The sequence below is a fragment of the Crotalus tigris genome, unplaced genomic scaffold (genome assembly GCF_016545835.1).
Source record: "Crotalus tigris isolate CLP2741 ecotype Arizona unplaced genomic scaffold, ASM1654583v1 scf7180000017550.10884619, whole genome shotgun sequence".
Classification (NCBI taxonomy): domain Eukaryota; kingdom Metazoa; phylum Chordata; class Lepidosauria; order Squamata; family Viperidae; genus Crotalus; species Crotalus tigris.
The window spans coordinates 6,354,925-6,371,100 of record NW_024096468.1 but is presented as its reverse complement, the minus strand read 5'-3'; the positions used below and the strand labels follow the sequence as shown (position 1 = coordinate 6,371,100).

The window sequence follows — 16,176 nt, the reverse complement described above, 5'->3', positions numbered from 1 at the left end:
AGGAAAGATTGAGGCATACACAAACATGCTGGCTGGGGAATTCTGGGAGTCGAAGTCCACATGTCCTAAAAGTTGAAAAACACTAGTGTAGACCATTCTGAAGAGAGCCAGTTTGGAGTAGTGGTTAAGGCACCAGGCCAGAAACCAGGAGACTCTGAGTTCCAGTCCTGTTTTAGGCTAAAGCCAACTGGGGAATCTTGAGCCAGTCACTCTTTCTCAGTCCTCGGAAGCAGGCAATGGAAAACCACTTCTGAAACTTTGCCAAGAAAACTGTAGGGACTAATCCAGTCGGTTGTCAGAAGTTAACACTGTCTAAAAGGCACACATGCATACACACACACGCAGACACACAATATCCATTCTTTCAGAGAGCTTGTTCACACATTGTGTTATACCATGGTTTATTTAACAAGCCACAGTTGACTAGGTCCATCAACATATGAAGCTATAAAACCATAACAGCCAAGTCTCTATAACATTATAGGCAAAACTAAACAAACTATATTAGTTTAGGAGGAGAGCCGGACACTTTTTAAAGCCATTGTGTAACTTTGCAGAGTTTAAGTATTTTGTGGGCCAAACTATTGCATGGTCTCCCATAAGCACCATTTTAGTTAACTTTTTAACTTTAATTTATGGCCAGTGGATTTGTTTCCAACTCCTGATGGAGCAAAATGTGTGATCCAAGTCAGACCAGTACATTTTGTTGAATGTCCAGAGGAGCCAAATCAAGTCATCTTACTTATTCTTCTCCACTATATTTTCCTGATCCAAAAGCTGTGGATCATCATTTACAGAAGGAATCATATCCTTGTTATCTGCATTTAGAATTCTTCCTCTTCTGTAGGATTTGAGATAAAGACCATATCTCCTCCTGTTTCTGCTTTCTGAATTAATGTGATTATTCCTTAGCTTTTTTTTGACAGTTGCTTTTAAAAAAAGTATTTTATTTAAATATTTCACCTTTTCTCCAAGAAATTTATTATTCAGGCAAGTGGCTGAGGAATTTGGGGCTTGATGTCCACATATCTTAAAGTTGCTAAGGTTGAGAAACACTAGTTTAGTAATTTGCTTACCCGTAGTTTTCTTAAGCTTGGATTAAGTTTTATCCTTCACTTTTGTAGAGAAGATCTGATTTCAATGTGTGTTTTGCTTTGAATGCCTGCATTGTATATTTTGAAAACACTTTTCACATGCCCTGTAGAAATCCTAAAGGAAAACTGAGGACAGTTGTGACCCTCTCTTCTCTCGTCTGTCCCCTGCTCTGCCAGGTGTCCCCCCAAGAGATGGTTCAGGAGATCCACCAGGTTTTGATGGATCGCGAGGATACCTGTCACCGAACATGTTTCTCTCTGCAGTTAGATGGCAATGTTCTTGATAACTTTGCTGAATTGAAGACCATTGAAGGCTTACAAGAAGATTCAGTATTGAAGGTAGTTGAAGGTAAGAACTGATATATAAGGAGTAGTTGAAGGCAAGAGTTGCTATCTAGGGCACGATACATGGAAAGAAAGGTCCTTCCTAGGAATCCAACTACCCATTTATCTCTGGATATTGGCTCCAGAGCTCATTGATTCCAAACATGTTGGCTTGGAATTTTAGGGGATCTGGTGTACCTGGATGGGCCATTTTAAAGGAGGTTGCTATAACATTTGGTATCGGGGCTCCAGCATGTAGATCAGTGGTTCTCAACCTTTTTAATGCCGTGACCTCCAACCGGTCATAAGTTGAGGACTACTCAACCGGTCGTAGGTCGAGGACCACTCAACTGGTGCAGCACCGTTTGCAGAATGGGACTTTTGCTGGGCTCAGCAGGGCAGAGACAGCCTGGACAATTCCTATTGGCTTTTGAAAGCCAATAGAATTAGACTCTATTCAAGAGAGTCTATTCTATTGGCTTTCAAAAGCCAATAGAATAAAAGGGAGTAGCACAGCTAAGGAAAAGGGGGGAAAAAATGGCGGACTGCGTTGTTTGGTGACCCCTGTGAAATGGTCATTCGACCCCAAATGGGGTCCCGACCCACAGGTTGAGAACCACTGATGTAGATGTTCTTCTTGATTTTCAAAAGATGGAATTGATCAAGAAAAGTCTTAAAGATATGTAAGACTCAGGAAAAGAAAATGTGAAAAGAACACAACAAAAGGAAACATTGCATTTCTTAGAGTCCAGCAGCTTAAAGTGGCATTTGCAATAGTTTTTAAGTATTAAATAAATCCATGCAGAATATGGATTTGTTCTAGCAGTGTTCCAATATCTCAGGGGTTGCCACAAAGAAGAGGGAGTCAAGTTATTCTCCAAAGCGCCTGAAGGCAGGACAAGAAACAACGGATGGAAATTAACCAAAGAGAGAAGCAACCTAGAACTAAGGAGAAATCTCCTGACAGTTAGAACAATTAACCAGTGGAACAACCTGCCTCCAGAAGTGGTGAATGCTCCAACACTGGAAGTTTTTAAGAAGAGACTTGACAGCCATTTATCTGTAATGGTATAGGGTTTCCTGCCTGAGCAGGGGGTTGGACTAGAAGACCTCCAAGGTCCCTTCCAACATCATCATCATCAGTAGTAGTAGTAGTTTGTATTTGTAACTTACAACATTAGGTGGTGTATCAGCTTTAGTTGTTGCTCAGTTGAAGCTGATGCACCCAACATTTTTAATATTATCCATTTTAATGTTTCTTTTGAATATTGCATTTTAGTTTCAGGTATTATATGTCATGTTTTTTTTAATGTGAGTAGAAAGATTGGGAATTAGTGTAATAAAGAAACAAGAGAGCTGAATACAGATCGTCCTTGATTTAAGACTATGATGGAGCCTGCCAACTACAGTAATAAATGGTAACAGTTGTAAAGTGGGTCATCACACAACTGCCCCAATTTTATGATTTTTTTTATGGCGATCATTAAACGAACACTGTGGGTTGTTAAGCGAACACATTGTTCGCTTTGGGAGGTTTTTGCCCAGATCATCGTAAATCACAGTCCCATAACAGTGGGACACTGCAAATGACTGTAAATGTGGGCCAGTTGCCAAGCACCCGAATGCAGTCACATGATCAGCGGGGTGGGAGCTGGCCATCAGAACTTCGGAGCTCGATCATAAGTACCTTTTGGGGAGGTCTGTCTTAACTTTGAATGTTTGCTAAGCAACCTTCTGTAAGTTGAGGACTACCTGTAATGAGTTTTTGTTTTCTTTTTTTAACTTTTGTCTACTCTTCTGCATTCCTAGAGCCATATACAGTTCGAGAAGCTCGGATACACGTCCGTCATGTCCGTGATCTCCTCAAGAGCCTTGATCCATCAGATGCCTTCAATGGTGTTGACTGCAACTCACTGTCATTCCTCAGTGTCTTCACCGATGGGGACCTTGGAGGTATTGAGAAATGGATACTTCTCTACTGAGAGGAATTATCTTGCTTAGTCCTGAGCCATTGGGGTTTTGATGCAGTTCCTTCTGATGTGGCTCGTAGAGAAGGCGAGCCTAAGGCAGAAGCATTCAGTAGCTTTCCAGGCTGCATATGTGCGTCGTACCCTTGTAAGGATAGTTTTTGTATAACTTCATCAGCCAAAGCTGTTTAAAATTAATTTTGCAAATTTTGGCTGACTTTAAATTCTTACCAGTTCTAAAAGCGTAACCACCTTAAACCTCTTTTAACAACCAAGTCGGCAAAAATTTATTATCAAAATTAGGTTTTATCGATAATCCGTGAAAAATTATGATGGATATAGGCTGCAAGTAGCATCATATCACCACCCTTGAGGGCCTCCCCCAAATTCTTCCCAACCTCGCAAATCTTGCCAAGGAATGCCAGAATCGGGTGCAACTTGTTTTGAGTGGTTTTCTTTTACATTAAAAAAAAATGACACCTTAAATTCCCATTTAATTTGGAAGGCTTGCAGACGACAGCGATGGTGATGTCCATTGTACTCCTGTGATATGGTGGGTTGCTGATCTCTGATTTATGCAGTAATACATTCAGTAGCATTTAAGGCATCAAATTTAGACATGCTTGGTATAAACACATGTCTGCCATCCAACAAAAAATAAAAAAATAAAAATAAAAAACCTCAAAGGGCAGATTCAATGGACCACTAGGTCTTTTGCTGCTGTTAGTTTTCTACGTTTCTAAGTGACTTATTTGTCCTTTCAATAAAAGCCGTGTCCGCATATAGAGACCTTTTTCATGGAGAGGTTGATTTTGAGACTATGCAAAGCACTGCTTAACAGAATTGATTCAAGTACAGGTCTAAAACTGCTGGTAGAGATATCCAAGCAATGAGGCATCCCATGCTCTGCTTCCTGCCCTACTTGCGGGGACCTAGCTGGTTGGGGTGCTGCAGTGTCCCTGGGGTTGGTCGTAAGGGCGAATGTAGCTCAACTTTGTTCATATGATTGCAGTGGTGCTGCAGCAGCTATAATTTTGAAAACTCGTGATAAGTAGCTATTGGGATGGGGAGGTCTGTCCCAACTGCCAACAGTTGTTAAGTTGTAAGTCATAAGCTGAGGACTATCTGTATCAGAGAATGAAGGTTTTCTCCCTTTTCTTTGTGAGGGCCAACTTTCCAGTCCTCATGGTCTCTCCTTGGAAGTGTGAATTGGGCCACGGATGACAAGATGAAGTCATTTGTCCTCTTTTCTTAAGTTCACCTGCTGGACCTACCCTGATAATGCTAATACTTTTTTTTTTTAATCTCCCCCCCATGTTTTAATTCTAGACAGCGGCAAGCGGAAGAAGAAGGGTACAGAAATGGAGCAGATTGACTGCACCCCTCCTGAGCACATCTTACCCGGAAGCAAAGAGAGGCCGCTCTGCCCTCTTCAGCCTCAGAACCGAGAATGGAAGGTAGCATCCGTAGATCTGCAAGTAGGAAAGCTGGTCGTCACTTCCAGCACTTGTTCAGAATGCCTGCTTCCACTCTCCTGTCTCCTCCCAGATAAACCCCACCTTTTTCAGTATTCCATGCCAAGGAAGCCCACAAAGAGGCAGGCATTGCTTGGCCAGAAGCATTTCCTATATAAATTCCAAAGGACCATTCCATACAGTAATGTTATTTCTGTGTATTGTACAGTATATCACACAGTGATGGCGAACCTTTTAGAGACCGAGTGCCCAAACTACAACCCAAAACCCACCTATGCATCGTCAAGTGCCGGGTGGGTGTGGCCCATTGGGTGGGCGTGGCTGCAGTGGTAACGGCAGACTGGGTGGGACTAAAAAGTTCAATCAATCAATTCTAACTTTGCAAGAACTTTTTTTTCCCTTGAGAAGTTGAAATTGACTGATTGAACCTTTTTTTTTTTTTTTTGCACATGGCAGTGGAGGCTTAAAGCAAAAAGGTTTTATAAAACCCAGCTGAAGGCCTAGGACTGGGGCGATGACGCGTGTGCCCACAGAGAGGGCTCTGAGTGCCACCTCTGGCACCCGTGCCAGAGGTTTGCCACCACTGGTATATCATTTGCTGAGGGAGAGGGAGGGAGAGAGACAGAGTAAAATGAAAGTAGAAATCCAGATAACCCATCCTCCGGACGCGCAATTCATTTTCCGTCTGAAAAATACAGGAAACAATTTTCATACAGAAAGTAATCCTTGTTTAGTGACCATTCATTGTTTTGCCAGGGTCAGGGGGGTGATTGGATGTCCAGGCAATTTGTTCTTTTGGATCCAGAGACAATAAGCGCATCAGTAAATAAAGGGATTTTAAGCTTCATTATTACCTCAATCAAATGGATTTAAAAACATGAAAGCATATATACGGAGAAAGTTGAGATCTCAATCTCTTATAAGGAGCTCCTTAATAATGAAAGCAGAGATATTTCCAAGGATGGCCACTTTCCTCAACATCCAGAGCTAGGCTCCGTGCAGAAGCTCCCCAGGGAGAATAACAACCACCCCAAGGTTTTTATCAAAACCAGGCACCATGACCTCGTGGCCCTGTTATGGTCAGGAGACTGCAAGACCTGCCCATGGCTGGCTGGCTTGCACATGATTCTGGGATGGGAATCAAAAATCTGAGACTTTCACAGTAAGGAAAGCTTTTTCACTGCATGAAAGCTCCTCCTCCTTTATTTAATAAACAAGAATAAAGAAAGCAATTAGCTCAGAATGAGCTCTAAACGTCTAGACCAGAGGTAGGCAACCTTGGCTCTTTTATGACTCGTGGACTTCAACTCCCAGAATTCCTGAGCCAGCCATGCTGAGGAGAAAGGGAGAGGCTTCCATGCTGAGCCATGCCGGCTCAGGAATTCTGGAAGTTGAAGTCCACAAAAGAGCCAAAGTTGCCTACCCCTGCTCTAGACTTTAAACTTGAAGGAGAAATCAAAATATGTGACTAAATTCCTAGAAATAACAATGGTTTTCCACATTGCCACTACTACACTCATTTGGTGAACGTTCAGTTATAAGGGGAACTGAATGAGGGAGATTTATGACCAGTCCTCATAGTTGTGGCCATCGCAGCAGCTCCACAATCATGTGATCTGGGCAAGTGGCAACTTGTTCTAAATTATGATAGTCACAGCGTCCCGCAGTCATGGGATGACCATTGGAGACTTTCGCTACTGGCTTCCAACAAGCAGGGTCCACAGGAAAGTGGCAGGAGGCTGTAGATGGTGATCATGTGATTGTGGGATGCTGCAACTACAAAGCATTCATCCACAAACAGCATCTTAAGACAGCCAGGACTGCTGTCATAAGTTGGCATGGTCATGTGATGTTGTGCCGTACATCCGCATCTCTTAATGACAGAATTCCCAGCCCTGATTACCATCGTTAAGTAAGTGCTTCTTGTACCAAGGCAGGTCATTTGTCAGCCGGTTCACAATTGCCTGTCAAATCATAACAACTTGTCTTGGTCTTGGATAAGGATTTTTCCGAGTCCAGCTTGCAGCTGGTTTGCACCGACCTTAAGACCCACTGCATACAAAGTGTATTCCGGCTGCTGGACCTTACAAGGATTTCCCAGCAAGAAGAAACTGCATGAATACCCCAAAGCTTGGACCATAAGAAAGGCCGAGCGCAAAAGAATGGAGGCCTTTGAACTATGGTGCTGGAGAAAACTCCTGCGAGTCCCCTGGACTGCAAGGTGATCAGTCCTAGAGGAGTTCAACCCTGACTGTTCTTTAGAAGGCCAGATCCTGAAGTTGAAACTCAAGTACTTTGGCCATCTAATGAGAAGGAAGGACTCACTGGAGAAGAGCCTAATGCTGGGAAAGATTGAGGGCAAAAGAAGAAGGGGATGACAGAGAAGGAGGTGGCTGGATGGAGTCACTGAAGCAGTAGGTGTGAGCTTAAATGGACTCCAGAAGATGGTAGAGGACAGGAAGGCCTGGAGGAACGTTATCCATGGGGTTGCGATGGGTTGGACACGACTTCGCAACTAACAACAACAACCACAAAGCTTCCCAGAGCAAATGCTTCTTACTTCTGGAAATCTGGCATGGTAGCAGAGGAAGAAATAATGATACAGGAAACATTTCAAGTGTGAACGGCTCCAATTGCAAAATGCCTCCTCAATGAGAAGCAGCTGCATGGAACAAAGAGCAGAGTTTTGTTTGCATCAAAGTCATTTCAAGTTCAGATCTCTTTCTGCAACCCTAGAACCTTTCTCTTTTTAGTTGGAGATGCAGATCAATTTTAGGAGTGTCACTTTTTGGAGGTTTTGTGGGAATCGCTTTCTTCCAAATCCTCATCTTTTTCTGGTTGCCTCTGTGATTCTGCCCATTTCCCATCCTAGGGAAAAAAAAATCTGGATTTTACTGCAGGACAAAAGATCCCAAGTGTGTTTCATGGAAATATTATGGGTTAACAATTTTCTGAATCCCAAGTACCTTCCCATAAAACAGGCTGTTAATTATTCTTCTGCAATCGGTCACTAGAAGGAACAAAGTCCAGAGTTGAGTCCCTCTTACACTTTTCTGCTAAGATACCCCCAAGACTACGTGAAGGATATCATAAACACAGTGGCAACAGTCAAGAGAGAGAGTGGTTTATTCCATTGCACTAAATATAATAGGCAGATAGTCCTTGAATTATGACTACAATTGGAACCAGAATTTCCATTGCTAATCGATGCAGTTATTAAGCGAGTCACATCCAATTCTATGATCTTTCTTCCCACGATTCACTGCAGTTAAGTGGATCACTTGGTCATTAAGCAAATCTGGCTTCCTTCATTGTCTATGCTTGTCAGAAGCCAGCTGGGAAGGTCACAAGTGGCAATCACATAACCCTCGGACGCTGCAACTGTCATAAATATATCTGGTTGCTAAGCAGTCAAATTTTGATCATGTGACTCGAGATGCTACAACAATCATAGATGTGAGGACCGGTCATAAGTCACTGTTTTTAGTACCGTTGTAACTTGGAACAGTCCCTAAATAAAGTGTATAAGTCGAAGACTACATGGAATTTGTAGTTTGTAAACTCTAGGTGAACATATGTGATGTGACTGAACCTCTTCATGCCAATTAAATAATGGTTTAGGGCAGGGGTAGTCAACCTTGGCTCTTTTATGACTCGTGGACTTCATCTCCCAGAATTCCTGAGCCAGCTAAGCTGGCTCAGGAATTCTGGGAATTGAAGTCCACGAGTCATAAAAGAGCCAAGGTTGACTACCCCTGGTTTAGGGAAATGAATAAACCTACCCAATCGCTGTCTCAAAATATTGTGCTCTGATAAAATGCAAAATAATATCAAAGGCCACAAACTCCACATTCTGGGAGTTGGAGTCTGTGTGTCTTAAAGTTGCCAAGGTTGAGAAACACTGGTCTAAAATTTGAGGCTTTGGAAACGATTGAGAACAGAAAGACAAGTGGAGACAAAAATAATTTGGGAATGTATAGAAATTCTTGCAGCTGTCTCCATGTAAGGCGTAACATACCAACTGAGAGCTTTGGAATTTATCATTTTAATTCAGAATATGTCTGGAATGCAGATCCTTGAGTTATTAAACTATTATTATACCAAAAGGAGAGAGAAACTACAAAGCCATTGATTGATTGATTATCTAAATTGTTTACATGGTGCTTTTTTTTTTCTTTTTTTGTCACTCCCAAGAGGGAATGTAGATCTGTGGCTCTTGCTCACCTTTCAATTTTCTCTCTTTGATCTCTGCCCATAACTCCTCAAGCCTCTGCAGTGCCTAAAAGTCCTAACTATGAGTGGCTGGAATCCACCACCTGGCAATCGCAAGATGCACGGAGATCTCATGTACTTGAATGTCATCACGGTAGAAGATCGACATGTCAGCATTACCGCATCCACCCGAGGTTTCTACCTCAATCAGTAAGTAGCTAAATATCTGGCTTTTTTCTCGGTTCCCTTGTCAAATGCCATATGGTTCATTTTGATGCTGGTGTTTCAGAGCCTTATTTTGGGCTCAGCTCCATTTTTGGGACAGTCTGCATATGTCTCTTTTTTGGGTGCACATCTGTGCTTTGAGCAAATGACTTCTCCTTGATTTTGGGAGACAGGCTGTAGGACCTTGCATTAAGTTCACACTGTGGATAGAATTTACCATTTCTGATGATTACCATTTTTTTATTTGAATTTGGAAGATCCAGTGGCATTTCTGTTGTTCCTCTGTTCTAATCATAATGCTGTTGCTTATATCACCAAACTGCTCTTCATTGACAGAGATATGAGGGCTGCACGAAAAGGACAGTGCTCCAAAAGAGGGCAGGGTTTGGGTGATCTTTTTTGGGGGAAAAAAATTAAGGCATTTTAAGCAGTAAAATGGGTTTCTGCAATACCAAAGACACCTATTTTGACCTTTAAACCAGGGGTCGCCAACCTATGGGCTGCAGCCCAGTCCTGGGCTGCAAGCTCTTGGCCAGCGGGCCACGGAGATGGCTGGTTGGTGTGCGCACGCATAAGTGCGCATTTCCCCCCACTCTCACTAGTACCTGCAGTCCTGTTTGCGTGTGGGCGCGAATGGGGCCACTAGCACTGGGCGGGTTGCACAGCCATTTGTGCATGCGTGAATGGGGCTGCTAGCCCCTGCAAGGGGGTACACGGCCGTTTGCATATGCGCATGTCACCAGCACATGCTGCATGTGCAAATGGGGCTGCTAGTGTCGCACCAGTGCGCATGGCCCCATTTGTGTGCGCATGCACACCAGTTTTGAAGCTGCTCTCCTTCCCTCTGGGCCATGAGCCTGGAAAGGTTGGAGACCACTGCTTTAAACTAGCCCCCACTTTGGTCCCAGTTGGAACTTGAGCAACAAAATGAATGCTGAGGGATCCTGTACCATCATCTTTGTACCACCAAGTAGAGAAAAAGGGCAGGCAAAGAGAGCACCAATTTTTGACACACCGGTAGTCCTAGACTTACAACCTGTTGCTTAGCAACTCTTCCAAATTACAATCAACCCGAAAATGGTGACTTACAACCCAGATTCGAAGTTCCAACAGTCAGACCCTCTCCCCAGTCACACGACCGGACTTCAGGCGCTTGGCAAACATGGACCTGTTTATTGCCATTTGCAGCGTCCCTTGTTCACATGACCCTGTTTTACAATGGTTTGGCCGAAAACTGATACTTCCACTTTTTGACAAAACCATTCCCCTAGTGAACCATTGGTTTGCTTAACAACTTTTAACATTCGCTTAATAATTGTTGCATTCACTTTATGACTGCTGCATTTGCCCCAGAATTGTGACTGATCCATTTTATGACCGTCATGACATACAAGCATAATAGAGCCTGCCCATTCATATGGCATGGACTACTCAAAGAGCCAGGGGACTGAGGAGGCTTCGAGCCCAAGGAGTGTTGACCGTGGATCTCTTTTTGGGGGAAATGGGATGTTCCTCTTGAATCTTGGACATTCCAAGCTATGCAATGTAACACTTCTTTACACAGGTCAAATTGACAATCAAAAGCAGATTAGTGGGATCCTGTTCCCCATGAGAAAAGTTTGAGTTGAAAAGTTGAGTTGATCAAATGCCACATAACTGGCCTGTTACATCCAGAATCAAATCTGGGGTTGACTTCTGGTTTGCTGAATGACTTGGTGGCTGTTTTTCTCATTTTGCCTGGATAAAGTTTAGGCTGTTACTAGCCGTGGCATTGCCACTAAATGTCTTCATCTTTGTTCCTCACAGGTCCACAGCTTATAACTTCAGCCCTAAGCCAGCTAATCCCAGCTTCCTCAGCCATTCCCTGGTAGAGCTCCTGAACCAAATTAGCCCAACTTTCAAAAGGAATTTTGCAGCTCTGCAGAAGAAACGGTATTTTTTCTCTATTAGCCTTTTATAGTCTCTCTCTTTCTCTCCCTCCCCCCCCCCACACACATACATGTACCCTTTCTACATTCCAGCTGAGGATCATTTTTTCATTTGTTGTTTCCTTTTCATTCTTTGTGTTACAAGCATTTTAAGGATGCACCATCTGTTATTTATTTATTTATTAGATGTTTATCCTGCCTTTATTGCTTCAAAAGTAACTCAAGGCAGTGAACATACTTGTTACTCCTTCCTTCTTTTATTTTCCCCACAACAACAACCCTATGAGGTGGGCTGGGTTAAGAGAGAGTGACTAGCTCAAAGTCACCCAACCAGTTTTCATGCCTAAGGTGGGATTAGAACTCATTTCCTGGTATCTAGGCCAGTATCTTACTGAAACTGGCTGTCTGTTTATTTTTTCCTATTTGTTTGTAATTCTTGCTTTTTGCTAGTAGAGCACCCAAAGCAAATAACATTTTTTTAAAACAACAGTGTAAATACTTAACATCTCATTTCAAAACCCACACAGAAAAAGCCTAGCTGGAGAGTTATTATTATTTAAACATGTATGCTGCTGAATCGTCTGGGTTCTTGATGGCATACAACAAAATCAAGTACAGTAAGAACTTCCACAATAAACTAAAACAAAACATCCATAGTGTGGGAGATAAAAATATGGCCCCCTCCTCATATAATAAGACGAGGCTGGAACAAACCTGAAATAGGCCCCACAGTAGTGATTTAAAGCTTTAACTTGAACTTTATGTTGTTTCACAATACGGATGTATTATTTGTAATCTGCTGAGTTTTGTGCAATATAAAGTGCAAAGTAGGTACAATAGTAAAGGAAAAAACAGCAGGTTTTGTAAAAGAGGAACCTCACAGTCAGCAGAGTTACTGGAGATGCTTGGATTTAAAGGGACTTCGAACTTTAGAAAGAATGAGACCCACAACTTTTAATTCCATTTTTTAAAAATATGTTAATCTTAGTTTGGAATTTGTAGACTTGTATTTTAGAAGAGGAGCAGTACTAATCACTGTGTTTCATTTTATTTCAAACCAGGGTCCAGAGGCACCCACTAGAGAGAATATCCACCCCCTTCCAAGTATACACGTGGACAGCTCCTCTAGCAGAACATGTCATGGATTGTGTAAGAGCAGAAGATGCGTACACCTCTAGACTGGGCTACGAAGAACATATCCCAGGACAGGTATAAAGACACACTGGGCTTTGTGGATTTCTTCATTTGCTTTTACAGGGGGTCTCTATATTCCATTAATTCTTACTGTCCATGAGGCACCTTTTAAGTCTCCTGGGAAAAAAATCTTATTTTGAGAACCAAACATCAAAGGAAAGCTGATAACCTCTAGGCCAGGGATAGGCAACCTTGGCTCTTTTATGACTCTTGGACTTCAACTCCCAGAATTCCTGAGCCAGCATGGCTCAGCTTGGAAACCTTTCCCTTTCCCCTCAGCATGGCTGGCTCAGAAATTCTGGGAGTTGAAGTCCACGAGTCACAAAAGAGCCAAGGTTGCCTACCCCTGCTCTAGGCAGATTCTTATATCACCAAAAGATCCAACAGGAGTTCCTCCATAACAGAGAAGAGAACAACAAAACCATGTTGTCACTCCATATGTTGCAGGAATATCCAAAAAGCTTAGGAGTATTTTTAACCAACACAACATGCGTGCACACTTTAAATCCAAGAAAACATTAAGGCAGAAGCTCGTCCACCCCCAGAATAAAACAGCCAGACACAAACTGAGCAATGTTGTATATGCACTACAATGCAGTGAAACACATGCAGATTATATATTGGGGAAACAAAACAATAACTTCACAAGCCTATGTCACAGCACAAAAGAACAAACCCACGAGGATAGGATTCAGCAGTCCATCTGCATGCGAAATACAAAGGTCATTCTTCAGCAAAGTCCACATTCTGGACAGAGAAGGCCTCTGATTTGAAATAGCAATACCACTTAAGACTTATATACCACTTCATAGTGCTTTACAATCCTCTCTTAAGTGGTTTACAAAGGCAGCATATTGCTCCCAACAAACCAGATCCTCATTTTACCGACCTCGGAAAGATGGAAGGCCAAGTCAGCCTTGAGCCAGTGAGACTCGAACAGCAGGCAGTCAGCAGAGTTAGCCCGCAATACTGCAGTTTAATCACTGTGCCACTACAGCTCAGAGGGATCAAAGAGGATATCTCTGAAAATTGAATTGGGGAGGGATACAACACCACTTCTTGTTTAAACTTAGTCTTTTCAGTAGTCCACGCTCATTTGTGCTCTGATTCAGATGTCCCTGAGAGTACAGATAATTCCCAGAGGCCTCAACGACTCTCAGAGAGCTAACAACTGACCTTCAGAGCACTAACGACCAGATGACTGCAAAGAATATAAATCCTTCTATTCCCCACCATTCAATCAACTGAAGAAGCTTCTTGGCTGAGAAGCGAAAAGTTTTCAAGGAAAAAAAAACAAGAAAGTCCAACTGCTTTTTTGAAAAGCACCTTTGGGACAACATGACCTGGGTGATTGAGAATCTCCATAGACAAAAAAGCCCACAGTTTTACGATACTGAAATAACTATTTTTGTTTTGAACAATTTCATCTGTTTATTGTGATACACCTTAACAGCTCTTTGCAGTCTTGAAAGGTGCTTTTAGTGCATGATTTAAGTTTGTAATTCGGCTCAGTTTCATTTTAAGGTCTTTGTTGAAGTGTTTGTTATATCTCCTTCCATTTTGTCAAATGCTTTGAGAAGCCTTTTTAGGGTCTAAAACCCTATTTTTTTTATAAAAAAAAAACACTGATCCTTTAAAATTGCTTAGCAAATAAAATATATTATATGATTCACACCCAATAAATCATTGTTTTAATAGATCTTGAGTTAGCATATATTTGTCATTTGGATACTGTTCACATTTAACATACCATTTGTTGTTTTTGATGTAGTCTGGATTTTTTTCATCTTTGTTAATCTGTGTCATTTATCAATTTACAATAATACAAATTATAGAAATCAATGCAAATTGAATTTAAATGACATATGCCCGCTCTCTTCAAATTACTCAAACAATTTACTGTAGTATTTTAAGAGCTGCTAAATTATGTTTACACACAAGGTAATAATATAGATGCAAAAATCAGTTCCTGCTTTCTTAAAATAAAAGTTGCTCTGTGAGTGAGATGGGTTTTTTTTCTAAATTTGATTATATAAATAAAAAAAACGAATTAAAAGCTCACAAGTTCTTCTCTTGCAAATGAGCCACGTGCCTGGTTTTATTGCTGAGAAGCCACCATTTCCTGATCCATTTGAACTGGCAAGGCACAGATAATCCTGGTTAATATGATAGAATAAAATGCAAGAGCTCAGCTCAAAAGGGAAATGTGGTTTCAGACAGCCAGAAGCATTCAGTGAACCAGAGAGAATACCAGATTGCCGTCTTCTGTGTTTCTGCCCAAGATTGGAAAGTTGGTTTCTTTGTGTGCTTGCATTTAATATATTTAGCCTCTTCTCTAATCTCCTTTCAGACCAGAGATTGGAATGAGGAATTGCAGACAACCCGAGAACTGCCACGAAAAAATCTGCCGGAAAGGTTGTTGAGGGAACGAGCGATCTTTAAGGTAAATTTCAAACCCTGCAGGGAAATAGACAGGTCCAGACAGAGACAACAACAAAAAAGCACAATCACAAGTTTCTAGTCCTTATTGTCAGGAAGGATGACACCTAAGATAAATTTTATTTTTTGTGCTCAGTGCTTAGAAATGGAAACTTGACAGATGTTTGGTGAGGCTGCTTTTCAGCAAGACCGTGGAATCTGGTTTAAGGCAAGACACAATAGGAGAATTGCCAGCCCTACAAGATTAATTTATTTCCTTTGGTCAATAATTAAAGTTTACACGACTAATCCCCTTCTAGAAGTCGGTTGAAATAAGCACTCTATTGCTGAAAGCAAAGGTAAATTGCAAAAGGCTGGATATTTCTTGCATAAGAGGTGGACTGTGGCTGTTTTAGTCCCGAACTCCTGAGATTCCCATTAAGAAAGAGATCATAAGTTAGCGGTCAAAGGTTAGTGGTTTGTAATTTGGCACACCAAAAGTTATAAGGTTAATCCTTAGCTTCCCTAGTTAAATTGCAGATAATGGGAGATGCAAATAATCTGTCTGACTGAGACCCTGACTGAGAGCAAAAGAGCAGAATCCTAGCTTAGCATCAGAACTGCTACTTTGTCCAAAGTTCAGTCAATAGTGTCTCCAGAAAGACTTTAAGGGAATAGTAATGGCTACTACTAGTCAAGGTAGGCCAAGAATTTGCAGCCTAAAACCACTGGGTTGCAACTTTTACAAGACCTTGCTCAGACTATGCTGATTGGAATCGGTGGAAGGTGAAATTACGTACACCTGGAAGCCACCAGGTGACCAGCTTTAGCTGTAGGAAGAATTAAGCTAGTTCAGTCTTTCTCATCTTTGGCAACTGGCACCTTTAAGATTTGTGGACTTCAGCTCCCAGAATTCCCTAGCCAGCATAGCAGTAGAAGTACACGTATAGTAGAAGCTCATCCACAGCCAGAATTCTGGGATTAGAAGTCCATGCGTCTTACAGTTGCCAAGATTGAAAAGCACTGAGCTAGATGAATCACACCAGCTTCTAAATTCCTGTTGTTGATGCAGTGAACAATTTAGTCTTCTTCAGTTAGCGTTAGGGCCCTAGTTCCTGACCCTGGATCTGTATATTGGAGGCCTAGAACAGGGGTAGGCAACTTTGGCTCTTTTATGACTCGTGGACTATGCTGGCTCAGGAATTCTGGGAGTTGAAGTCCACGAGTCATAAAAGAGTCAAGGTTGCCTACCCTGGCCTAGAATGTAAACAATAAGAAAAATTAAAATGAGGTTCCCTTTTTCAAAATGTTATTTCATGATAGTATTTTCTGTGTTATA

The 16,176-nt window shown here is 41.8% G+C and overlaps 1 protein-coding gene across 2 annotated transcripts in view; it reads left to right on the top strand.

Moving 5' to 3' along the window:
* The window catches only part of CLUH (clustered mitochondria homolog), a 91,851-nt gene that overhangs the window by 41,284 nt on the left and 34,391 nt on the right, over positions 1-16,176 (top strand). For both annotated transcript variants that reach the window (XM_039341785.1, XM_039341795.1), the window contains exons 3-9: positions 1,272-1,443; positions 3,228-3,371; positions 4,715-4,842; positions 9,128-9,282; positions 11,104-11,229; positions 12,287-12,434; positions 14,770-14,862. In XM_039341785.1, coding sequence (XP_039197719.1) covers positions 1,272-1,443; positions 3,228-3,371; positions 4,715-4,842; positions 9,128-9,282; positions 11,104-11,229; positions 12,287-12,434; positions 14,770-14,862 — 966 coding nt within the window. The remainder of the gene's footprint in view (positions 1-1,271; positions 1,444-3,227; positions 3,372-4,714; positions 4,843-9,127; positions 9,283-11,103; positions 11,230-12,286; positions 12,435-14,769; positions 14,863-16,176) is intronic.